Source organism: Grammomys surdaster, unplaced genomic scaffold, assembly GCF_004785775.1.
Source record: "Grammomys surdaster isolate TR1022 unplaced genomic scaffold, NIH_TR_1.0 234, whole genome shotgun sequence".
Lineage (NCBI taxonomy): Eukaryota > Metazoa > Chordata > Mammalia > Rodentia > Muridae > Grammomys > Grammomys surdaster.
This window is the reverse complement of record NW_021604679.1, coordinates 643338-669252: the sequence shown is the minus strand read 5'-3', so window position 1 is coordinate 669252 and position 25915 is coordinate 643338. Positions and strand designations below refer to the sequence as shown.

General features: G+C 37.6%; 1 protein-coding gene across 2 annotated transcripts in view; it reads left to right on the top strand.

Annotated features, from left to right (window-relative positions):
- Nucleotides 1-25915, top strand: part of Dennd1b (DENN domain containing 1B) — a 201219-nt gene that overhangs the window by 150139 nt on the left and 25165 nt on the right. For both annotated transcript variants that reach the window (XM_028773787.1, XM_028773786.1), the window contains 5 exons: nt 12426-12516; nt 17320-17360; nt 18385-18453; nt 22802-22858; nt 23678-23785. In XM_028773787.1, the coding sequence (XP_028629620.1) occupies nt 12426-12516; nt 17320-17360; nt 18385-18453; nt 22802-22858; nt 23678-23785 (366 nt within the window). The remainder of the gene's footprint in view (nt 1-12425; nt 12517-17319; nt 17361-18384; nt 18454-22801; nt 22859-23677; nt 23786-25915) is intronic.

Sequence of the window (25915 nt, the reverse complement as noted above, 5' to 3'; positions counted from 1 at the left end):
AAGAGATTTGGAGCTATTTGTTGGAGCCTGGAGGGCTCAGCCATAAATACATAACTCTGCTAGAATCCATCAATAGTGAGTAAGTCAGTAGTAGAAAGGGCCACAGGAGCCCCTTTTCCCTTCCAGATCTCATTGCTTACAGGGCTAGTATTGTGTGGACCCAGTGTGAGAAACCACAGTACTTTTTCAGAGTATGGGTAGGTGTCTGTATATTATATCTATTATTTTTTTTTTAAAAAAAACACCTCTATAAAGTACACCATTGTGTATTTTAAAGCAAAATATCTAAAACAAATTACTGCTAAAATCACCATCCTCTGACTGTAATTTGTAAGGAATGTTACAAATTCAGTTAACTAGACTTTATTTGTCCTTGAATGAACACAAAGCCAAAAGTAAACCCACAACACATCCTGTGTCTAGTAACATGCCTGTCCCACAATTAGTACCTTCTGTTTCAGTTATGGTTCTCTTGAGGACAGAGGCTAAAGATGAAACTCTGTCTATGTCTGTTTGTCTTCATATTGGTAATAGCTCTTGTTCTGGGTTGCTGTAATTTGTCTTTTGTACACCTGCCTTCACCTTTGTGAAGTATCCCCTAGTTCCCTATGTTCATCAGCTCCCTATGTTATTGAATCTGCAGTAGTTTTTCTATGCTTGTGTTTTCCCATTTTGTTAAGAATGTATTGGTCGTTGGTTTTATGTCAGGAAGAATCACTTTACACACTTGAATTTCAGCTACTTCCATAGAAATTTTAGTGGTGGAATGGCTAGAAAACAAGATCTGAAAAATACTTAATAAATGGAAACCAGAGAAGGCTCCATACAGGTACCAGCTCGACCTCTCTGCATTCAGTGATATATATATGGATGTTGTTCTAGGCAATGGGGTTCCTCTGTCAATTTACTGAGAGCAACCCTCTGTCCTAGCATCAGCTTGGGTTGTTGAGAGATCTCCACCAGACCCCCTCATCCAACACCTCAACCATATGCAACCCAGTCCTGCCACTGGGAGACTTGCCTGACTACAAGAGTTGGCTAGTTCAGACCTAGTATCCTGCATTACTAACTAGAAGTCACCACTAGGATTTCCCTCCTGGGTTGCAGAAAGTTTCCACTGCAGAGCCTTTTCACACTAGTCACCCAAATAGTCCCCTCCCCACTGTCTCCCTACATCCCATCTCTTCTTCATCCTGATCCCTCCCAATCCATGCCACACTCTCCCCACGTCTCCTGCAAATCTGTTTTCCCTTCCCAAGGGAGATCCTTGCATCCTTCCTAGAGCCCTTCTCTTTACCTAACCTTGCTTCCTCTAGGGATTAAAGCTTGCTCATTATTTACTTAATGGCTAATATCCACCTATAAGTGAATACTTACCTTACTTGATTTTCTGGGTCTGCTTACTTCACTCAGGATGATTTTTTTTCTAGTTCTATCCATTTGCTTGAAAATTTCATGTTATCATTTTTTTAAAATAGTTGAATAATATTCCATGGGGTAAATGTTCCAGATTTCATCTATCCATTCTTCTGTTATAGGACATATAGGTTGTTTTCATTTCTTGGTATTATGAATAAAGTCATGGTAAGCATGGTTGAATAAGTGTTCTTGTGGTAGGGAAGAGTATCCTTTGGTTATATGCCCAAGAGTGGTATAGCTGGGTCTTGAGGCAGATTGATTTCCAGTTTTCTGAGAAGCTGCCATTTTGTTTTCCATAGTGGCTGTACAAGGTTGCACTCCCCACCTCCAGGCCCCTCCCCAGCCCCACAGCAATGAAGGAGTGTTCCCGTTATTCCAGGTCCTCGCTAGCATGAGCTGTCATTTGTGTTATTGATCTTACCTATTCCAATAGATGTAAGATGGAATCTCAAAGAAGTTTTGATTTGTATTTCCCTGATGGTTAAGGATGCTGAAAATTTCTTTAAGTGTTCTTAAGCCACTTGAGATTTCTCTTTTGAGAATTCTCTGTTCAGATTGTACCCCATTTTAAAATTGGTTATTTGGTTTTTTTATATGTAGTTTCTTGATTTCTTTATATATTTTGGATATTAGACTTCTCTTTTCCCATTCTGTAGGCTGCTGATCTGTCTTGCTGACAGTGTCATTTGCCTTACAGAGACAGTTCAATTTTATGAGATCCCACTTGTTATTGAGCTTAGTGCCTGTGCTCTGCTAACAGTGTTCTTGTTCTGTTCAGAAAGTTATCTCCTGTGCCAATGTGTTCAAGGTTGTTTTCCCACTGTCTCTTCTATCAGGTTTATGGTGCCTAGTTTTATCTTTGGGTCTTTTATCCACTTGGATGTGAGTTTGGTGCAGGATGATAAATGTGAATCTATTTGCATTCTACATGTAGACACCCTGTTTGACTAGTACCATTCTTTGAAGATGATGTCTTTTTTTCCCAGTGTGTTTTTCTGGCTTCTTTATCAAAAATCAAGTGTCCATAGGTGTGCCGATTTATGTTTGGGTCTGCAATTTGATTTCATTGATTAACACATCTATTTTAATGTCAGTATGCTGCAGTTTTTATTACTATAACACTGTAGTACAACTGAAATCAGGGATGCTAATAACGTTAGCAGTTCTTGTTTGGATTGTAGCAGTCATGATAATTTTAACTGTCCTGGGTTTTTTTGTTTTCCATATGAAGTTAAGAATTGTTCTTTCAAGGTCTATAGCTCTATCAATATTTTAAAGAATATTGTTGGAATTTTGATTGGGATTGTATTGAATCTGTAATAACCCTTGGGTAGGATGGCCAATTATTATGTGAATCCTACCAATCCACGAGCATAGGGATTTTTCCTTCTTCTGATATTTTCTTAAGTTTCTTTCTTAAAAGACTTAAAGGTTTTTTTTGTCATACAAATTTTTCACTGGTTTGTTAAGAGTTACCGCCAAGATATTTTATATTATTTGAGGCTATTGTGAAAGGTGTTGTTTCCTGATTTCTCTCTCTGTCTGTTTGTTTTTTGTATAGATGAGAGCTACTGATATCTATCTATCTATCTATCTATCTATCTATCTATCTATCTATCTATCTATCTATCTAAGTCTTGTATTCAGCCACTTCATTCAAAGTGTTTATCAGCTGTAGGGGTTCCCTGGTAGAAGTTTGAGGGTCATTCATGTATCATATTATCTGTGAAATATAATGTAGTATATAGAATTATACTTTGACTTCTTTCTTTCCAATTTGTATTCCCATGATCTTCTTAAGTTGTCTATTGCTCTAGCTAATACTTCCAGTACTATATTGAATAGATGTGGAGAGAGTGGAAAAACTTGTCTTGTTCCTGATTTTAATGGACTTTTGTTTTGAGTTTCTCTTCATTTAATCTTAAATTGGCTATAGGCTTGCTATAAATAGCCTTTATTATATTTAAGTATATCTTTGTATTCCTAATATTTCCAAAACTTTTATCATGAAAGGGTGTTAGATTTTGTCAAAGGCCTTTTCTGCATCTAATGAGATATCATATGGTTTTTGTCTTTCAGTTTGTTCATATGGTGGATTACATTCACTGATTTTTCATATATTGAACCATCCTTACATCTCTGTGATGAAAATAACTTGATCATGGTGGATGATTTTTTGATGTAGTTTTGGCTTTCGTTTATCATTTTATTGAGTATTTTTGCATCTTTGTCATATGAGAAATTGGTCTATAACTCTTTTCTTTGGTGATTTTTTGTGTGATTTGGGTATCAGGGTAACTGAGGCCTCATAAAATAAATTGGGCAATATTTCTTCTGTTTCTGTTTTGTGAAATAATTTGAGGAGTACTGGTGTTAACTCTTCTTTGAAAGTTTGGTAAAATTCTGTGCTAAAACTGTTTGACCTTAGGCATTTTTATTTTGATTTGGAGACTTTTAATGGCTGATTCTATCACCTTAGTGGTTATAGGTCTATTCAAATTATTTATCTGTTTGTGTTTTAACTTTGGTAAGTGGTCCTATGATGAAAATTATTGATGTCTTTTAGGTTTTTCAATTTCATGGAATATGTAATGATTCTTTGGATTTTCTTGGTGTCTGTTGCTATGCTCCCTTTTGTTTCTGATTTTATTAATTTGGATATTCTCTTTCTGTCTCTTAGTTAGTTTGGATAATGGTTTGTCTATCTTGTTGGTTTCCTAAAAAAAAAAAAATCAATTCTTTGTTTCATTGATTTTCTTCATTGTTCTCTTTGTTTCTATTTTCTTTCATCCCTCAGTTTGATTATTTATTTTTATCTACTTCTCTTGGGTGTACTGATTTCCTTTTGTTCTGGAGCTTACAGATGTGCTGTTAAGTTGCTAGTATGTGATATCTCTAATTTTTTAATGTAGGCACTTAGGACTATGAACTCTCCTCTTAGTACCATTTTGATTGTGTCTCATGGGTCTAGATATGCTGTGTATCATCTTCATTGCATTCTAGAAAGTCTTTCATTTTTTTCTTTATTTCTGTCTTGACCCACTTTTCATCAGTGGAGAGTTGTTCAGTTTCTATGAGGTTGTAAGCTTTCAGTTCTTTCTATTGTTGATAATCAGCTTCAATCTGTGATAGTCTGATAAGATGCAGGGAATTATTTCAATTTTCTTGTATTTGTTAAAACTAGCTTTTTGTTTGAGTATGTAGTCAATTATGGAGGAAGGAAGTTCTATGATATGCAGAGAAGAAAGTATATTCTTTTCTGTTTTGGTGAAACATTCTCTAAATACCTGCTAAGTCGATTTGGCTTATGGCTCCAGCATTTCTCTGTTTAGGTCTTGTCTGGATGATCTGTTTGTTGGTGAATACATGGTGTATTGACATTTCCCACTATCAGTGTGTAAATGTCAATATATGAGTTAAGTTGTAGTATTGGTTTTTTTTTTTTTTACAGAAGTGTGTGTGCCCTTGTGCTTCAGACATAGATGTTAAAAATTGAAATGTCATCTTAGTGGATTTATTTTTCTTAATATATTATGAGCTTCCCTAAGATTGAAAGCACATCTAATTAAAATGTTTGCCTGGAGTTTCTTGCACAGAATGCTGCTTGTGGTCAGTGCTAAGTAAGTCAGAAGAAAATTACTTGTAACAGTTTTTTACATATTTAGTGAATTCAGATCTAAAATATTAACAAACTACTGTTTTTACTACCACAAAGGATAAATGGTGGTTCTTTGATTAGTAAGGAAGGTTATTATTTCAATAAAGAAAACTTTAGTATCATCTAAGAGGAAACAAAATCACAGATAATGTGCACTAAATAAATATGTAAATGACTGCTTTAGGGGAAAAATCATGTGACCATCAACCCCGCCCACCCCCCAAGAAATAGTCATTCTATGTTTTAATAATATAGCAATTCTATCAAATTGTTATTGGAAGAAATCCATTTATACTATTTATCTCTTTGGAGTATCTATTTCTCTTGTGTAGTTCAAGCCTAATATTTCAAGTTCCTCTACAGAACAAAAAAACTGATTTGTTTCTTTTCATCTCTTATATTCGCCAAATACTTTTGCTTTAGCCATAGTGAGATACTTGCCATGTATTCTGTGACAATTTTGTCTTGTTTTTGTGCTTCTGAGTTATTATAATAGAGGACTAAATAAAATATTGAGTGAGTGAGTTATGACATATTATAAGTAAATAAAAATGAGCTTTGTTAAAACTGACATTATAGTAGGTGTTTTTTGAATGCCTCTTTTAATCTGTCTTAATATTCAAGATAGCCGTATGTAATCTGGCTCCACTTCTGAAGTTATAAAGCCAACTCCAGTGGTTAAACAACTTGTGGGCTGTCAAGGCTGTGAGTTACATGCAGTAAGTCTAAAAAGCCATGGATCTTTATTCTCATTCTAAGAATAATCTACTGATGAAATAATGCCTGCGTGCTTATCATTGTCTCTTCTGCTCTAAGTATCCTCTCTCTGGCTGACACTCCCCAGCTTAGTCACAAGACTTGCTAGTGTCTCTTTCTTGTTTGGGCTTTTCATAATCCTTTTCCTCTTAGGATCTTTGGACTTGTGCCATATAACAATTCTTCTTTTGTTTGACTTTTTTGAGTTATAGACTCTTTAATGATATGGATGATAGTTTATGTCTTAAGTACTTCTGTATCCTAATACCTATTTAATATGTATTTAATACTAATGAATAAACTAAAAACAGTGGAGAAACTATCTACTATGTGGAATAGGCCTAAAACATATCGTGACAATTTTAGTATCTAAGAAATCTAAAGTTGAATATAAGAAAACTCATCAAAACTAGCACTGCTATACTATTATAAAGTGTGGGATATCTGCAGTTTCTTGTTCTTTGTAGAAATGGAAAATCTGCAAGACTCTTAGCTCACCATATTTTATGACAGGACCCCTTTTCCTTGACTTGGTAAGCTCTTGGATAAAAGGAGTGGGTCAGAAGCCAAATACGTTCCTTTTATGTTAACTAGGGATTTGGGGAGATATTTAAAAAGCTTTTAACTTAAACAATAAATTGTTATAATTCTCCATGTTTTCTTAGTGACCTTTGTCATGGTAGCTATTCCTGGTATGTGTTTTGCTGCTAAGAGCAACACATACATGACTAGCCCTGATGGTTCCAGACTCTTGCAGCATTAGGTGGTACCAGGCATGTATTCCACAGTGTTAAAAGGAATAAAGCAGCAAATGAGGCAAAGGGACACACCATTTGTGTGCAGAAGAATTTGCAGGGCAAGTAGCATAGCAGGACAAAAGATACACTTTGAGTTCAAGTAGCACTCAAAATGGCTGTCAGTCCTCTTTCATCAGCCTCCTACAGAGTCTGCAAAACAGGCATGTTACTTGAATCTTACCTTTAAATTTACCAATTCAGATCTGCCTTTAAACTCCAGTGTTATGAAATCTGATTAACAAGGTTGAAACAGTTACTAATCCTTCTCTTCCTTTTCCACCATTGCACAGTATGTTTGAATAGTCTCTGTAAAGCTCTGCTCTGGATGAGATGTCTCAGAGAACAAAGTAGGGATGAACCTCCTTCATTCCTAAGGGGAGGGAGCAAGGCAACAAAATTATTACATATGTAGAGCTTTAAGTTGTAAGTACTGTAGAGAAATAAGGAGAGCAGGACAAGTCAAGAGAAATGGTACTGGCAGGAGCAGTGGTATGTACACACGATTACATACACAACCCTGTCTATCTGCATCACTTAAAGTGGTGTGGTCTGAGCATAAGCAGTGCCTTCCTGTGGGGTAACCAAAGGCAGAGCCCCAAAGAGATTCAGGCTGTTTGTATAATGTACCTGAGAGCTGATAGCATTGGGGAACAGACAGTGCAATGGAACAATATATCTGTTTTGATGAGGAGACCAGACATATTTCAAAAGACTTAATATTAAAAAGATAATCATATGCTTTCTGAGTCGGGAAGCTGGACAGGTGCTGGTGTCACTTAAGTGATTTGGCTGGATTGTGGCAAAAAATGTTCTTACAAGAATTGTGTTTCAGAAATGCTAAATTCAACATGTTTATCAGATATTCAAGTAAGAAATCCAGTAGGCAAACAGACAAACAAGGCACAGGAGAAAATTGGACTGGAGATAAAGAACCAGGGTTCCTCACAGATAGTAGTGTTTTTATAGCCATCAGGCTACACCCAAGTGAGATGAGCAAGGTCAGAGCAAGGGAGAGCAGCTAAGGAGCTGTGGGAGGGAGAATGGTCCAGCAGTGAGGTGGGGCAGAAGTCAGGGAGAACTTGGCAAGTAAAGAATTTCAAGGGGGCTAAACTGTCAAATGCTCATGGGTGTTAATCAAATAACAGAGGCCTTGCTGGTGTGGAGGTGGAGATGGTGATTAAAGGCCTGATGGGAGAGGCCATGGAGGCAAGCTGGCCAGCTCCTCTGCCTTTTTCTGTAAGGAGCTTCAGAAGTGGACTTAGGGAGGTGAGATCAGGGGATAAAATAGCAACTCTTCTCCTCTCCTGAGTATACTTTCTTTCTCTACTCAATCTTTTTTCTTTTGGTGAAATTAGGAAGCAAAATCATTTGCCTATACTCTAGGGAGCAGGAAATGTGTAGACATAGCAGTAAAAAGAAAAAAAATAATTACTAAGCCATCTGTCCACACTTTTAGTATATAGGTTTCTTTTTTTTTCCCTTTTATTGAAAATAGATTCTTTTCTCACATAATGTACCTAGTTTCTCCTCCCTCTACTACTCTCAGTTCTCCCCATCGCCTCTTCCATCTGGATACCTTTATCCTATAGGGAGGGAGGGAGGGAGGGAGGGAGGGAGGGAGGGAGAGAGAGAGAGACAGACAGGGGTGGGGGCTTGGGGCTGGGAGAGGGACAGAGACAGAGAGACAGACCAGGTCTGGCATGGGCTTTTGAAACCTCAAAGCCCACCCCTAGTCCACACTTCATGTAACAAGGCCACACCTCTTAATCCTTCTAATCCTATCAAAGAGTTTTATTCCCTGGAGACTATGCATTCAAACCGTTTCTATTCAAACTATCACACTTGACAAATAACTGTACTGCTGACTGCTGTCCCTAGCACAATGATTTTTAAGATTTTTTTTCCCTAAAATGAAATACTTTACTTTAAATATCAAAATAATGAAATCTAATTATTGACATCCTAATTTTGATAGGTGGATTACAATGAGATATTTCTGTCTTGTGTAGACCCTAAAGGCAATGGAATGTTGATAATGACTTATTTTGGATATTTAGATTTATTTTGGAAATACACCAAAGTGGGGAAATCAGTAAAGGAGACCATACATTTATCTCATCAGCTGGTCAGCTGATGCTTTGTTTCAACTTTAATCTGGAAATCTGATCAGAATAATAAGTTTAAAAAAATTTGGGTTGGGGGGCTTTGCTATGATGTCTATTTTCTAAAATGTGTTACATTTTCCAATTAGTTGTATATTTAATTATATTTCAAAACTCAATAGGTTTCTGAATTCTTTTTTTTATTATAACATAATTACATAATTTTCCTTTCCTTTCTCTTCCCTCCAAACCTTCCCAGATACCCAGCTTGTTCTTTTGCAAATTTAAGGCCTCTGTTTTTCTTGCTGAAGTTTTGTGAATAGTACTATTTGCTGAAGTGACTTTAAACCAAAGATTTCTTTACATTAAACCAGTTTCCTATAAAACAACTGTGCAAAGATTAGAAATGTTGGATAGATTTTAGTGATACCAGGATCAAAAGAAGAGCAAGAAACTCTTTGCTGCTTTAGAATGTTTATCTTATAAACTGCTTCACTGTTTATGTTATGGCATATGGGTTAACAAAACCTAGTTCTTGCAACTATTGAAGATGTAGACTAGAAATAGTTCCTTATCTTATATATAATCTCACTTTTCTTGAGAACTGCGTGTAGTATATTCATGTTTGTGGAGGCCAGAGACAGCTTCAGATGTTGTTCCTCAAATCCCAGCTTCTTTTGATGATGTTATTGGTGATGGTGGCGATAGCACTGGTGATAGGGTGTGCATGTGCACATGTGTGCATGTGTGTGAATTTTAAAAATATTTTCCTCACCAAGCTGTCTCCTCATTCCCATGTCAATTTATCACTTTATAATTTGTTTTTTAAAAATTATAGAGTTCAGAATGCTATCTTTCAAAACAGACTTTCAAATTATATTACACATCTACTCACTGCTTACCTGATGCTATATATCTGTCACTACTGCTGACAGCATTACTTGTTATTACTAGCAGTAAAAAAGGAAACGAATTTAAGACTCTTTCAGTTATCTCAAAATAAAATGTTTGCTAAATGAAATAATCAGTATAACTCAAACAATCTATTATGAAATCATTTTTTCAACAGAAATCAGTTGGGTTTTGTTTGTTTGTTTGTTTGGGGTTTTGTGTGTGTATGTTTGTGTTTGTGTGTATGTTTTCTTTCAAAATCGTATGCAGCAGTACTTAAAACTGTTTAGTCTCTTGCATACTATGAGTGGGTGTAGAGATAGCAGAGTCAGATGACCATGAGCTACATGGCTCTGGGGAAAGCAAAAGCTGTTACTGAAATATACATTGCTAAAGGAGTTGAGAGAACTTGGTGCTCAGCCCTCCGCTCCATTAATGCCGGTCTCGAGATAGCTATACCTGGTGTCAGTATTTGTATGTCTGCATTTATAATCTATATGTGCATTTGATTGTATATCTGCATTTATAATCTATATGTGCATTTAAAAACATCACTTACTTTGTGTACATTGAGAAGTGTCTGATTCTCACTGACAGGATGTTTGCCAAGTCAGTGATAGCACATGCCATCTTAGCAAGTGATGAATTTCTGTTGGCCTAACTCACTAGTTTAGTTACAGAAACTAGTTACTCATGCTCAGAAGTGCACAGTCCCTAGATAGGTTTGGGATTTATCTCTTTTTTGACTCAAACTATTCTACTCATTTAATGAAATGAATGGATTTTGTTCCATAAACAAAAAAGAAAACCTTTTATAAAGTTTTGAACTCTTAATCTTTTAGAACAAATTAAGTCCTTTAAAAGATGGCTTAGTTCGTTTTCTTTGAGAGTAATATATTGCTTTAAATTTATTATTTTCCTTTCATCCTATATTTTAAAAAATGATTCTTGGTCTGTGGAATTACATCACTTTAATTTGATTTATACTGCTGTCTTGCAACATGTGCAAGTGAAATTTTACATGCCTTTAACTGTTTTATTTTCAAATTAATCACTTATTGTATACAGTGAAGACACCACCATCATATTACTGTCTTTGATCTCTAGATAAAATGTTGATACAGTATATCAATGTAATTATTTACCTTTAAAGCCAAGTAAAAATGTATGGCCTTTAACATCTTTTGAATATTCTTTATCCCTTCAGCTGCATTCCATTTAAACTGTGTGTCTGGGACCAAGCAGAGTAAGACTATGTGTTCCAACCAGCACTAAACCACAGCAATAATTAATGAGTGGAAGACCACTGCTCTCACTCCCAGCTTCACTCTGTTACCTGTGTTCATTCGTAGAGTTAGGGCTTCTTGGGCTCTTTCCCATCCACTTTTGTAAGACTTAACAATTTGAAAACTGTTGTTTACATGGAATGTGTGCCACTTCTGTACCTGTAGGGTTATTGTGACATGCTCATTATTGATGTGGTCAATTGACTGGTTGACGTGTTTGGCCCATCATGTTGGGGAGACTTTATTTACTAGGAGACAGAGGCACACAGCAATTCGCTGACCCTCTGGCTCTTACAATCTCTCTGTCCTCTCTTCTGCAACATTCCCTGAGCCTTAGGTGTGAGACTATTTTGTAGATTTATCCACGGGGAGAGGGCTCCACAACTCTGCACTTTGTTTGGTTGTAGTTTTCTGTCGTGATCTCTGTCTGTTGAAAGAAGAGGTTTCCTTTATGAGAAATGAGAACTATGCTCACCTGTGGCTATAAGGACAAATGTTTATAGACTGTTGTTAGGCATTATGCTGGTTTAGTGAATTAGTGGTTGTAGACTTTTCCAATTACCATGTTACTAGCACTGGTAGTTACTTAAGTCCAATACTAGGCATAGTTTCCCTTTTATTAAGTAAGACTTAACAATTTGAAAGCTGTTGTTTACATGGAATGTGTGCCACTTCTGTACCTGTAGGGTTATTGTGACATGCTCATTATTGATGTGGTCAATTGACTGGTTGCCTCTCTCCTCTAGAAGTTTCCATAGTACCTTCTGGTACTATAAGAGCTAGTCCTCATGGCAAAGGCATTCACGTTAGTTCCAACTCACAAGTCTGTTGGCTCTGTATTTGTTATTGTTATTATTTGTTTGTTTTGTTTTGTATTTTTAATAGCCCTTGGAATGATTTCTATCCTATTATGAATTACTTTCTCATTATCTATTTACTTATTCACTTTACATCCCAGTATCAGCGCCACCTTTCCTCCCAGTACCTCCCCATAGCTCTTCCCACCACTCTCCCTCCTCTTCTCCTCTGAGAAGGGGAACCACCCCTGGATATCAGCACATCACCCCCCAGCACATCAAGTCACTGCTGAACTAGGCACATAGAGTTAACCCTGTTCTCTAAGCGCATGGTGTCTTCAGCAGTAGGGACTCACCGTCTGCTTCTGAGTACAGTGAGAGGCAGTTGCAGTAAGCTGTGTGTTTTGGGAGTCTTAGATAGCTCTGGCCAACAACTTAAGAGAAGGCTTCTTTTGATACTAGGGTTTTTGTTAGGTAGTTTGGCTCTTGGGTTAAACATCAGTCTGGAAGAAAAAGCTTATTAAAACTATATATGTATATCTATGTAGAGAATTACATGTAGTATATGGTTTTCTTTAGGAAATTGTGAATAAAATTACTTCTATGGTTGTTTTGGACATTGCTATTGTTATTTTACCCATTACCCTCATTTTTCCTCTATAAGTAATTTTTAATGTTATAAAAATGAAAAATTAACATTTGAAACTTTTAAATTTCAGTTTATTGATGGTCGACTGGCAAAGCTTAATGCAGGAAGAGGTTTCTCTGATATATTCGAAGACGAGATCACATCAGGTGGCTTCTGTGGAGGTAATGATAATCTTGAGACTAATTACCTAGACAATATCTGACTTTTGTGTCTGTCTCTGATATCTGTCTTTTATAAATAGTTATTTTCTCCTAAACACACACTGTTTTATGTATAATTTTCATCTTATATGAGCTATGCTGTGGACTTATTTTTGTGATATTAATTATCAAAGCAAGAAGGTTTGTCTCATAAATTAGTAGTTATTGGCTCTAATAATCTCTTAGTATTATTGAAAATAAATAACAGAAAAATCAAGTAATTTGTAACCTTTACTGGTTTCCCATCTAATGGCAGCTTCATCTGGAAAATGGTGACTGCTGCCTGTGTCTAAGTCTGAGTTTGGAGCTGAGAGTCTGGTTGAAATAGTGTACTGCAGTGTAGTGCAGCCGAAAACGCCGGCATGCCTGTGTGCACGCTGCCTGTTTCAGTAAGTGGGAAGTGGGAATCTGTACGACTCTTTGTCTACAAACTGCAGTAGGATTAGAAAAGTTCTACATTTACCATTCCAAAGCTAGAATGCCTTTCAAATATGAATATCCAGTGTTGGATTATGTAGGCAAGCAGTGGGTTCGAGACTAACATGCTGTCGACAGATATTCTACGGTATAGTCCTGCCATGAAGAGACGATTCTTTGAGTCCTCCAGGGTCTTAGTTATTCTTCCCTTAGCATTGATGAGTGCACACTGTGACTGCTCTGTATGTCGTGAGAACCATCTGAACAATGTATCTGCTCTCACTGTCTTGCTGTATTCGTTTTGGCATCTTTGTTGGTTTGCTTTGATAGGCAAGTTTTTAGTCATTTGAATAGTTACCAAAATTGAGAGGATAAAAAGAAATAAGTACATATCTGCATGTTTCACGCCTTACTTTTATTCTTAAATGATACCTATTGTCTGCCATAAAGCATAGAAGTAAATGGGTGAAGAGAATTTCCTCAAAGAAGAGCAGATGATCTTGGCAGCCATAGGACTTCACCTAGCAGAAGTGCAGCACCTGAGATACACTGAGCTTGGGGAAGTTAGTTTGTCTGACTCAGCAAGGGAGCTTCATGTGGTTCATTCAGCTCAGTTCCCACTCATGGGCAGAAACTCAGCTTCAATGGAACTTTTTGTGTTAAAATGATGCCTTTTTACTTTTCAACTCAGACAAGCAAAATATTGTCAGCTTATGGACACATTGCTTGAGGCGTCTCCACAGTATTTACATAACTGCTGTCTCATTATCTTTATGACCCGTGGGGCTGGTAGCTTTTGTAGAATTGAAGATGACATCTTGTGACAGTAATGGGGAGAGCTGTGATCCTTTTATACACTTAAATTCTGTAATAACTGCTAGTCCAGAAACTACAGAAAGAAAAGATGAAGGCACATATGGATAGCCAATTCATTTTATTTCTATTATGTATTCACTAAAAATAATAGTGTTACAGTGAATATGATGGATATTTATATTCTATCATAGAAAGATATGAGGCTTGGTCAGTATCTGACTTAGAGAGTGCTCTACTTAATTCCAGTTACATACTGATTCCAGTTATTCATTTTATTAAAATTTCCAACTCCCATGTTCTGTTCTGAGGGAGCAAATGCTTAACCGAAAGGAAAGCCCATTTCCATAGTTATCAATTTCAGTGAATAAGAAAGTATTTTTAAAAATTATGCCAATCAAGTGCTATTTTTATTTGTACTTTACATTGTCTTAGAAATACATAGATTGTTCTTAGCAAAAAAAAAATGCATGATTCATGAAGATTTGAAATGGAAAAGAAAATAGGAGTTCTTTTTTTCTTTTTATTTGGTGCTATTTTGCTTCTGCTGTTTAGGAGATTTATAAGGCACTCATTTATAAGGCATCTCCACTTAAACTGTTCACATGTAAGCATATTTTGGGAATTATTTCTGTTAGTAGGTTTCCCTGTGGTACTTTAGAGGTATTTAGTGTTGTTATTCCTCCCCATGCTCCTTGCTCTACCTTGCTCTCCTATTCAACCCCATTTAACCCAGCCTGCTCCATTATTCCCCTCCCTCTTCTTCTTCTTCTTTTTTTTTTTACTTTTCTTTTCTTAAATTTTTTTATTGGATATTTTATTTACATTTCAGATGTAATCCCCTTACCCCATTTCCCTCCTCCTGCCCAGGAACTCCCTATCTCATTCCTCCACCTCCTGCTTCCATGAGGATATCCCCCTACCCACCCACTCCCCCCCCCATCCTCGAATTCCCCAACACTGGGCATCCAGCCTTCATGGGACCAAGGATCTCCTCTCTTACCTATGCCCAACAAGGCCATCCTCCCCTACTTATACAGCTGGAGCCATGGGTCTCTTCCTATGTGCTCCCAGGCTAGTGGTTTAGACCCTGGGAGCTCTGGTTGGTTGGTATTATTGCTCCCCTCATGGGGCCACAAACCCCTTCAGTTCCTTCAGTCTTCTCTCTAACTCCTCCATTGGGAACCCCATGATCAGTTCAATGGTTAGCTGTGAGCATCCACCTCTGAATATGTCAGACTCTGGCAGACCTCTAAAGAGACAGCTATATCAGGCTCCTGTCAGCATTGACTTCCTGACATCCACATCCTTTGGTGACTACACATGGGATGGATACCCAGATAAAGCAGTCTGCAGACGACCCCTCCTTGAGTTTGTGTCCCACACTTTGTCTCCATATTTGCTCCCATTAGTATTTTGCTACTCCTTCTAAGAAGGACTGAAGCACCCACGCTTGGTCTTCCTTCTTCATAAGCTTCATGTGGTCTGTGAGTTGAATCTTGGGTATCTCGAACTTCTGGGCTAATATCCAATTATCAGTGAGTGAATACCATGTGTGTTATTTTGTGATTAGGTTACCTCACTCGGGATGATATTTTCTAGTTCCATCCATTTACCTAAGAATTTCTCGAATTCATTATTTTTAATAGCTGTTTCTAATACTTCATTCTGTAAATATTTCATTTTCTGTATCCATTCCTCTGTTGAAGGACATCTGGGTTCTTTCCAGCTCCTAGCTATTATAAATAAGGCTGCTATGAGCGTAGTGGAGCATATGTCCTTGTTATGTTGGAGCATCTTCTGGGTATATGCCCAGGAGTGGTATAGCTGGATCCTCAGGTAATGCTATGTCCAATTTTCTGAGGAACTGCCAGACTGATTTCCAGAGTGGTTGTACCAGCTTGCAATCCCAACAACAATGGAGGAGTGTTCCTCTTTCTCCACATCCTCGATAGCATCTACTATCACCTGAGTTTTTGATCTTAGCCATTCTGATTGGTGTGAGGTGGAGTCTCAGGGTTGTTTTGATTTGTATCTCCCTAATGACTAAGGATGCTGAACATTTGCTTAGGTGCTTCTCGGCCATTCGAGTTTCCTCAGTTGAGAATTCTTTGTTTAGCTCTGTACTCCATTTTTTAATAGGCTTATTTATTTGGTTGTCTGAAGTCTAATTTCTTGAGTTCTTTATATATATTGGATATTACCCCTCTATCGGATGTGGGATTGGTAAAGATCTTTTCCCAATCTGTTGGTTGCCATTTTGTCTATTGACAGTGTCCTTTACCTTACAGAAGCTTTGCAATTTTATGAGGTCCCATTTGTCAATTCTTGATCTTAGAGTATAAGCCATTGGTGTTCTGTTCAGGAACTTTCCCCCTGTGCCCAAGTACTCAATTCATCACTGAATTAGAAAGAGAAATTCTCAAATTCATTTGGAATAACAAAAACCCAGGATACCAAAAACTATTCTCAACAATAAAAGAACTTCTGGAGGAATCACCATCCCTGACCTCAAGCTGTACTACAGAGCAATAGTGATAAAGACTGCATGATATTGGTACAGAGGTAGGCAGAAAGATCAATGGAATAGAATTGAAGACCCAGAAATGAACCCACACACCTATAGTCACTTGATCTTTGACAAAGGAGCTAAAACTGTCCAGTGGAAAAGGACAGCGTTTTCAACAAATGGTGCTGGTTCAACTGGAGGACAACATGTAGAAGAACGCAAATCGATCCATTCTTATCTCCTTGTACAAAGCTCAAGTCCAAGTGGATAAAGGATCTTCACATAAAACCAGATACACTGAAACTAATAGAGAAGGTGGGGAAGAACCCCCTCCCTCTTCTCATTGCCTACCTTCTATCTGCTTCCTCCCATAACATCCAACCACCCAGCCCTTACAGTTTTCCTGACTTGTAGTCTTTTCAGAATACAACTTTGAGCAGCCCCTACCCCCTTTTTTTATAAGGCAATCACTTTTGAAATTAGGAGGAGGGAGTCCCTGTATAACTTGGTCTGTTCTGTTTTGTTATTAAGCAGTCCTGGAGGTGGCATTTTGGCATTGAAGAAGCAATGAATCAGGATTTAAAATACTTGATTCTTAATTTAGTTGGCCACTAATAGAACTAGTCATCATCCTTCTCCCTTCTAGAGGTTCAGGCACAACCAGAAACCTTGACTTTCTCATTGGCACTGCCTGTTTTGCATACTTTACAGTAGGGAAATGCAGACCATATACAGTAGGTGAAAACATCTTATGACCTATAAAAAGCTGAATATGAACTTATACCTCATGAGAGAATATAGTGAAGCCTTAGGTTCACGTGTGGATGAAAAATAGTGCTTGCTGGTGTGAGTCCTGATTGTATGGTGCACTCCCTCTCAGGACCCTGGTCCTGCTCTTACAACAGGCCAGTAAAGGGTCCTAAAGGGTCCTACTGGACTGCTGAGCATGCTGCTTCTGGACGAGCTGTGTTTCTAATTTTACCTTTTAGCAGCTATCCTTGGCATCTAATGTTTGTCTTTTCCAGGGAGCCCGCGGTCATATCAACAGTGGGTGTATACTGTCAAGGTAAGCATATGCCTTTTGTTTCTTCCCTTTTCACTCTAGAAAGTGTAGAGAGAAATGTTGAGAAAAAGTATTCTGGCTATACTTAACACTGTTTAATTTGAAATGTGTATATTTTATCACACTACGTATTTTTGTTTATACTTTGTTGATAATTATAAAGGAAATTTAAAATGAAAGTGTTTAGTTCAGAAGTAAAAGTCTTATTCAAAGCCAACATTTGCCTGCGTATTATATTATAGGTCAGAACACCCATGTGCTGCTTAGTTTCTGGCAGTGTGATACTTTCAGGAAGAGGGAACTTCAGTTGAGGAAATGCATCTATCATGTTGGCCTGTGGGCATGGCTGTGTGTCATTGTCTTGATTAATGATTGATGGACCAGCCCACAGTGGGGAGTGCCGCCCTGGACAGGTGGTCCTAGGAGGTTTAAAAAAAGCAGCTGACTAGGAGCTTGGGAGGGAGCCAGTGAGCCAGGCTCTCCCTTCAGGTTCCTGCTTGAGTGCCTGCCCTAGCTCTCTTTGATGATAGACTCTGACTTGAATGATGTAATAAATCCTTTTCTTTTGAAGTGATTTTCATAGGAAGAGAAAGCAGACAAAGGACTAGGGTGCAGTAGAAGGTCTGATGGGGTTTTACTAGAGAACAGTGTTTTGTTAGCATGATTTGTTCTAATGAAGAAAATCTCGCACAGATGAGTTCTTTATTGCCCAGCATCAAGCCAGCTGATAATCATCATCTTCTCTCTATTGAGAACCTTTACGTTTGTATTCAGTATTGTCCATAGTACTTGTTTATTTCAGCCTCATGATGAAATGACTCTTAAATGATGCTTTACACCAACTGAAAAGAACCAAGTAGAATATTTAAATTCTATTTTAAATCATTATAAAATAGAAAATATTAAAAATACTTGACATAACTTTAAGGGTCTTTAACTTGGAGTTATTCTTCTGGATTACCGATAATGTTTCATTTTTCTCGGACAGTTTGCCCACAAGTCTTTAAAACTGTGTCTCTTCTTTCAGAAAGGAGGTGCATTGTTCAACACGGCAGTGACCAAAGCAACTCCTGCTGTGCGGACTGCATACAAATTTGTAAGTTTCCTCTCTGAATTTCACACTTCTGCTGATAAAATTACATGAACGGTGTGTGTGTGTGTGCGCGTGCGCACACACACACTGGCATGCTTGCATGCTTGTATGCATACATTTACTTTTGTTTCTTTTTTAATGGCATTTTTATTTACTTAAGGTCAGTGTATAATTACTTTCTACATTCTTTTTTTTGAGAACTTCATGTGAGTATTGTATTTATGTCACTCTCCTCCTTCTCCTCTTCTTCCTCCTTCTTTCCTTCCTCCTTTCCCTCCTCCTCTTCCTTCTCCTCCTCCTTCTTGTTCTTCTGGTGTGAGTTACACTCCTCAAATTCATTCTTAAAATATAATTGTTACATCTGTGTATGTATTTAAGTATATATGTATATAAGTTATAAATACAACTTGAGTTCATTGAGTGTTTCTCGTGTGGTTAGGCATAACCTCTTGGGCTTGGCTAACCTCATTCTGGAGAAGACGGATTCCCTTTCTCTCTCAGCTGCCGTTAACTTCTAGTAGCTCATTTTCTAGGAATCAAGCCCTGTTAGAATTTTTCCATCCACATGGCACATCCACATCAGTTGTTGTTTAGGCAGCCATATTGTTGGGATCTCCTGGGTGCAGCTTCCCTGTCATCTGTAGAAGATATTTTCTCAGAGCACACATCCTGCACTGGGCTCCTAGAGTGTTTCCACGATGCTCCTTGAGCCTCAGCTGTGGGGTTGTGCTATGGATTTTTGAGTGGACTGAGCACCCATGGGTGGTTGTTCTCAGTGTTTTTGACCAGTTGTGTCTTTATAATGTTAAACAGGGTCTCCCATAAGAGGGTGGAGCTTACTATCAGGCCAGGTCAGGTGAAGTCCAGGAGCCTCATGAATCTGCCTGCCTTTGCCTTTCCAGCTGTAAATACAAGTGCAGCTGTAAATACAATAGCCATGCAGCCTTTTACTCTGGTCTGGTGATCGAATATAGGTCTTTATGCTGGTATGGCAAGCACTGTTACCTTCTGAGCTATTATATCTACAGCTCTGTTTTCCATTTTTAAAATAAGCTTTACAAAATGTTTAGAGTTCATATTGAGCAAAATAAAGTCTTTTATTAAAATAATACTGTATGGAAAATTATTTTCTTTATATAATCTAAATATTTCCTTGTTTTACTTAAAAGTTATCAACAAAATCATTTAGCAAATTTTGAAGCAGTCCACATTAGATGCTAGTTGGGAGATTAGTTTAATTCCTACAGTATATTTTATAGATTCCTTCTTTGCTTGAGGAGAAAATGAGCAGAACACTGTGTGGTATCTATCATCTGTTCACTAGATGATGCTTTAACTCTCCATGTTTCCTCAGAGATTTACTGTGGCTTACAGAATATGGTGACAAGAATAGCAATAAATAAGTAGTGAAAGGTGCTCTTTACTACAGCAGCTTAGGTTCCCGAGCAGCGGGGACCAGCCCCACCTAGTCCTGCTCTGCTGAGGCTACCCCCACCCCTCAGTTTAACAGACTTCCAAACCACTCGACTGTTCCTATTGCCTGCATTCTGTCCTTGCTCATGCTGTTTCTCCTACTGGGAACTTCCATTTCTTCTTTACTGAACTGGTGACACTGCCTCCTCTCTGAGACTTACATGCTTCACCTAGTTTTCTTCACACTCCCACCCCTTACCTACAAAAAAAGTACAGCCCTTCCCTTGCTCCCATAAGAATTGTAGGATTTGATTTGTCACTTATGACATCTGAACATATTGATCTCAAGATGGTGAGCTCCTTAAGGGACAACATAATGAGACCAATTCTCACTGGTTATATGGCTATATGGTTATATATATTCTATGTTTCTGAAAGTTTCCAGGGCAGTTGTAACTTTATAAGAATCCATCTTTAGATGCATCCTCAGTAAAATGTTTGTATGATTAACATAATAAGTTTTTCAAAACTTAAAGACATGTTTTTACTTCAGTTATTTATTGAGCAAGCAATTTGCTTGCCTATTAGCAAGAGTCAATTGTAAGAGGAGCCTCAACTGAGAAAACACCTCCACCAGACTGGCCTGTGTGCAAACCTGGAGCATCTTTTCTCGATTGATGATTGCTGTAGGAGGCCATGGTCATTGTGGGTGATGTATCCTTGGGCAGGTAGTCATAGATGGTGTAAGAAAGCAGATTGACCAAGCCAGGAGGAGCTAGCCACCCATCAGCACTCCTTCGTGGCCTTTACACAACTCCTTGCTCTCGCCATCCTGCTTTGCCTGAGTTCCTAACCTGACTTCACCACTTGATAAACTACAAGCTATAAGATGATATAAACCCTTTCCTCCCTAAGTTGCTTTTGATCATGGTGTTTTACCACAGCAATAGAAACACCAACTCATCCACTGTGAGTTAGGCCTTGTGCTCATCTTGAGTCAGAGCAGAGACCAGGAAAGGTATTGTAGGAGAGACGCTGTTAGTGGTGGTCAGACACAGTACCATGGTTACATCTGTGCTTTCATTTAAGTGAATATGATTTCTGTCTTGCACTTATAAGGTTTTTTATACTACAGCCTGCTGAAATATTTTTAAACTCACTGAGTTTGTGCCTTTTCATGCTTATAGGAACCATAAACAAAACTAAGAGACAACAAACACCTAGTCATAAACAAAAGAAGCACAATCAGATGAAATGCATAGTTAATCTGTCTTTTGATTAGGGTATTTTATTAATGAAACATACAACCTTGGTGTGCCTAAGCTGCAAAGTAGATGGAAACTTTACCTCATCTTCTAGGTTGACGTTAGAACTAACCAGTGGACAAATTCGAACATTGTGGAAGAGGCTGACATTAGATTCAACTTTGTATACTATGGGCAATAAGGAAACTGTATGACATATAGGCTAGAAAATAATTCAAAAACAGTATGAGGAAAGTAAAACTGGCCCCAAATTCCAAGAGATAAGAACAAAAGTTTTTTTCTTTGATAATTGCTTACTTTATCACAACGTAAGGATGGATATAGGACCCTTTGATTCAATTGCTTAACAAATAAAGTAAGGAATGAAATGTCTTTATTGATTCCCCAAAATACAAAAACAGACAAACAAACAACAATAACAACAACAACAACAAACCAGAGGATATATTCTAGTGTTAGATAGTTAGAGATTTTCTATTGTAATATTTTTCAGTTTTGCTTTTAAATAATGTGAAAATAATTATGTTCAGTTCAGAACATTGCTTGAGTGCTTAACTGTATGTCAATGATGTTCTGAGCTTACACATACTAATTCGGAAAGAACCTTTCCTTCAGAGAACTTGAGAGTCATATTTTGACTCCCCTCAAAAACAACTTAGGAAGCAGCACAGGTACTAACCTGTGAGTACTTACAGTGGTAGCAAGGGCTTTGGGACTGAAGTCCAGACTGTGTGTCTGTAGATAAGATTTATGCTGTCTTCTTTTTGGTGAGGCTTAAAACACTGATGTGTTTGAAAAACATTGCTTGTTCCTTACTCCTTGAAAATGGAGACATTAGATTTCACAACTAAATATAACCCAGATTTGGATCTAGACAATACAGACTTAATCTTCCTGCATCACTGTACTCTTTTATATGGTGTCTTGGGAGCAATGTAATCTTGGAGGTGGAACAACAAACAGTGCAGTGTATCTAAGCACCCAGCACACAGTCGGGAAACACAACATAAATGAGGCTTCCTTATGTCTGTTTTTATCCGGAATACTCTGAGTAAAAATCTCCAGGGCAACAAAGGTCCCACCATTATGAAGCTCCCAGTTGTCTTAAGTTGGATCCCACCATTCACAGTCAAACTGGAGACACTGAATCATGAGGACAAATCCTAGAGAAATATAAAGTTGGCGTGAAATTGTTCAATGACTTTTAATTTTTGCTGGAAAATCTCTGTGTGAAATACCACTCCCCTAAGATGCCTGTGCTAGTATTTGTCTGAAAAAGCACTTCAACAATGCTCTCTAAAATTGCTTTAGTTTCTTGAAGCTTATACATTTGTCCAAATAACTTGATGCTGTGATTTACTTTGTCTCTTTCCCTCTCTCATTGGTCACAACTTTAAATTCATACAGGGATCGGGTACTCGATTGATTCTAGGCTGAATGTTAACCTTAGTGTGTTTGTATGCAATACAGATTGAGCCTTTTAAACAACAGTTTAGGCTTGGTAAAGTGGTAACTGGATGGCCTCCCTGGAAATAGTATTAGGATATAATTTGTTTCTTTTCTAGTAATACGATAGTTAGCAAACTTTATTAGAGATAATCTTACATATCTGTTTATTTAGTAAATAATAATGGAAGCGTAAGAAGCTAGACACACTTATTCTCATTTCCTAGGCAAAGAGTCACGCCAGACTGGGACTAAGGGAGGTGAAGAGCAGGCTGAAACACAAGGTGCGTCTGCCTTCTTGGTCTTCCTACTTCACCCTGATTTTGTATGAGTCTGTATCCCCTGCTCTAGAAACTGTAACACTTGTTTTAATGGCTTTTAAGATAAGCTCTCCCTTTGTTCAAGAATGTATTTTTTTAACAAGTCCTCCGGCAACTAACTCTCAGCTATTCTATATGTGTCCACTGAATAATCTTTGTATTGCTTGATGTTTTCATAGAATGTGGAGGTCTTCAAAGATACTTTTAGCAGGATATATGTTTTCATAAAGTTGATTGCCATTGTACTACAAGTGAAGATCTTGCTTCAACCTGATCACTTAAAAAAATATCTTTGGGTTGAAATTAATCAAAAAATGCCACCATTTGGTTTTATAGGTTCATCCCAATGGTAGTTACTACACTGAGGAATGTTCCTAATTTATAAAAGGTCACATATGATAATTTGATTTGGAATCTATCGGTATTCCAGGTATCATGTGGATGCTTATATATACATATTTATGTGTTTGGTTTAATTACAAATTACATCTAATAATTTGTGTTCTGAATTTTTACTTTCGAAGAAAATAAAATACTTAAAAAATCTTCCATTCTAGAACATTTATCTTAATATAAATTTTATTTCAAGTAGTCAAAGTATGAATGTTTTTTTAATTTAATTAAATCACAGCATAGAAAATCATTATTTCCTCAGCATATTCTTTAAAATTATACCTATAGTGTGTTTTTTCTTTTCATGTTATCCAGGCAACCTTATTAATGAAATAACTTTAGTTTAAAAGTGGAGTATTTTAAAATAATTGTACTTTTCTTCATGTATAGGACAATGAGGAGGATTATGTGCCCTGTTCTGGTTTGGTACAGTATACACCAGTTTACACTTTACACAATGAAAAGGGAGAAGACAGAGAGAAGCATAAGCTTTCCCAGGTAAGGATGCTTGCCCTTTGTGCCCCCGGTCTCAGATTACACAATTTCAAAAAATTCTTTAGGAATAATTTGAGCCATTGATACTTCTCTTATTCAAAAATCAGCATTGCTGGTCAAGGGGGAGAGTAGTGCACTCAGGACTGAAATGGAAAAACAGATAGCCCTACTCTAAAAATTCCATCTTGATGCAGACACGGAACATCCCACACAGAACCTGGACAGCAGGTCATATTCCAAATATAATCTTACGGTAATATTTATTATAATATTGGCTCTGCGTATAAGCTGTCTGAATAATTAATTTGGTATTAGGATAATTCATGTTCACAAGATATCTCCATATGTATCTACAGATATTGTAGCACCTTAAAAACTGTATAAAATGTTAAATAGTGTCATTCACAAGCCTTTTGCATACTGGTTACCTAACTTGTGTTTCATCATGTCTTCAAAGAGTTTATACCCCAGTGAGTCTGAGAGATATTTAAATCTGTGATTATGTGCTGTGTATGGACAGAGTACCATAGAACAACAATAATAAGCTGCCTTTACTGCAAACATAAGATGCATAACCCAGACATCCAATATTAAAACAATGTTTGGAAATCCACGGGTGAAGTACTGTGCGGATGTGCCTCTTCCCGTGTTGGGGTGCCTCTTGATGGACACATTGTAGCTGTTCATGTTGTAACTGAAAATGCTTTGAAGATGCTTCCTGGATAACATCTTAACTACCAGCATGGTACACTAAGGGCTCTTCCCGTTTGTGACAGCATGTGTGACAGGAAGCTGAGTCCCTGTGCTGCCCAGAATCAAGGAATGGTCTGTATCATTTATCACTAGCTGGAAACAACTCAAAAGTTGAAAGATCATTTTTACTTAAAGTATATTGCTTTTCTCCATAGTAAACCTAAAAAGTCACGAAGCCAAACCATCATGGCATGGGGACTATATGCATGGTTTTTCTATACCTAGATATTTTATTTGCTATTATTATTTAAAACTTCTGTTCAAATGCTGATATTACTAAAAATATTGTTCCTAGTTGCAAACTGTTTAGAAAAATAGCAATGTGATCTTTTATTTTAGAGTAGACTCCCGAAGGTTTTAACCAATTAAACCTCACATACCAAATCGTGGTTTATTAGGTATCTTTAGAAATGAGCTTTAGAGTTAAATCCATATAGTGTCTGCAAAGCTGCTTTTATGACAGCCGCCAAGGCTGACAGCTAGGCTAGTCATAGCAATGTCTGTGGCTCATACAAGATTAGGGCCAGAAAAGGACACCTTAAGAAAGGAAGGGTTTATTTGACTCACAGTGTCGGGGTACACACACTGTAGCAGGAAGTCTGCATGGAAGCAGGTGTTTAAGCAGCTGGTCGGATACACTGTCAGGAGAACAGAATGAGAAGAGCTCTGATTCTCAGCTCTGGTTTTTACTTTCTAGTTCAGTCCGGGATCACGGCCCATTGAATGATGTTACCCAGAAGTACAGAAAACCTAACCAATATAGAAAATCCTCACAGATCCCTCCAGAAGTCGTTTCCATGGGATTCTAAACACCATCAATAGGGAAATCAAGAGGAACCAGATTTTGTCATGTTGACACTCAAACATGTCACTTTAAAACCATTTCCCTTCCTTCCTTCCTTCCTTCCTTCCTTCCTTCCTTCCTTCCTTCCTTCCTTCCTTCCACCTTTTGTCCTCATAGGCTCATAGCTATCCCATAATCCAAAGTGCATTTAACACACTCCCAGAAGTCTCTAGTCTCTAGTAGTGTCATGGTATTTAAAAGTCCAGACTCCACCTCTCATCTGAGACTCAAGGCAGTCTCTTAACTAACGTAATACCAATATACAGTGGCACAGAATATACATCCCACTCCATAAAGGAAGAAAGATGGGATAGCAGTGACCTGGCCAGACAAGACCAACAGCCAGTAAGCGAGCACTAAATCCTGCAGCTTCATGTCCTGTATCTGGCTCATGATAGAATCATCTGGGTAAAAGACTTGGGTAGCCCCTTTCCTCCATCTTTGCAACCTGGAGCACATAGTGTTTTGAACCAGCTGTAGTACTTACACTCAATTTTCTTCAGCTAATGTCTCAAACACTCAGCATCTTCAAAATT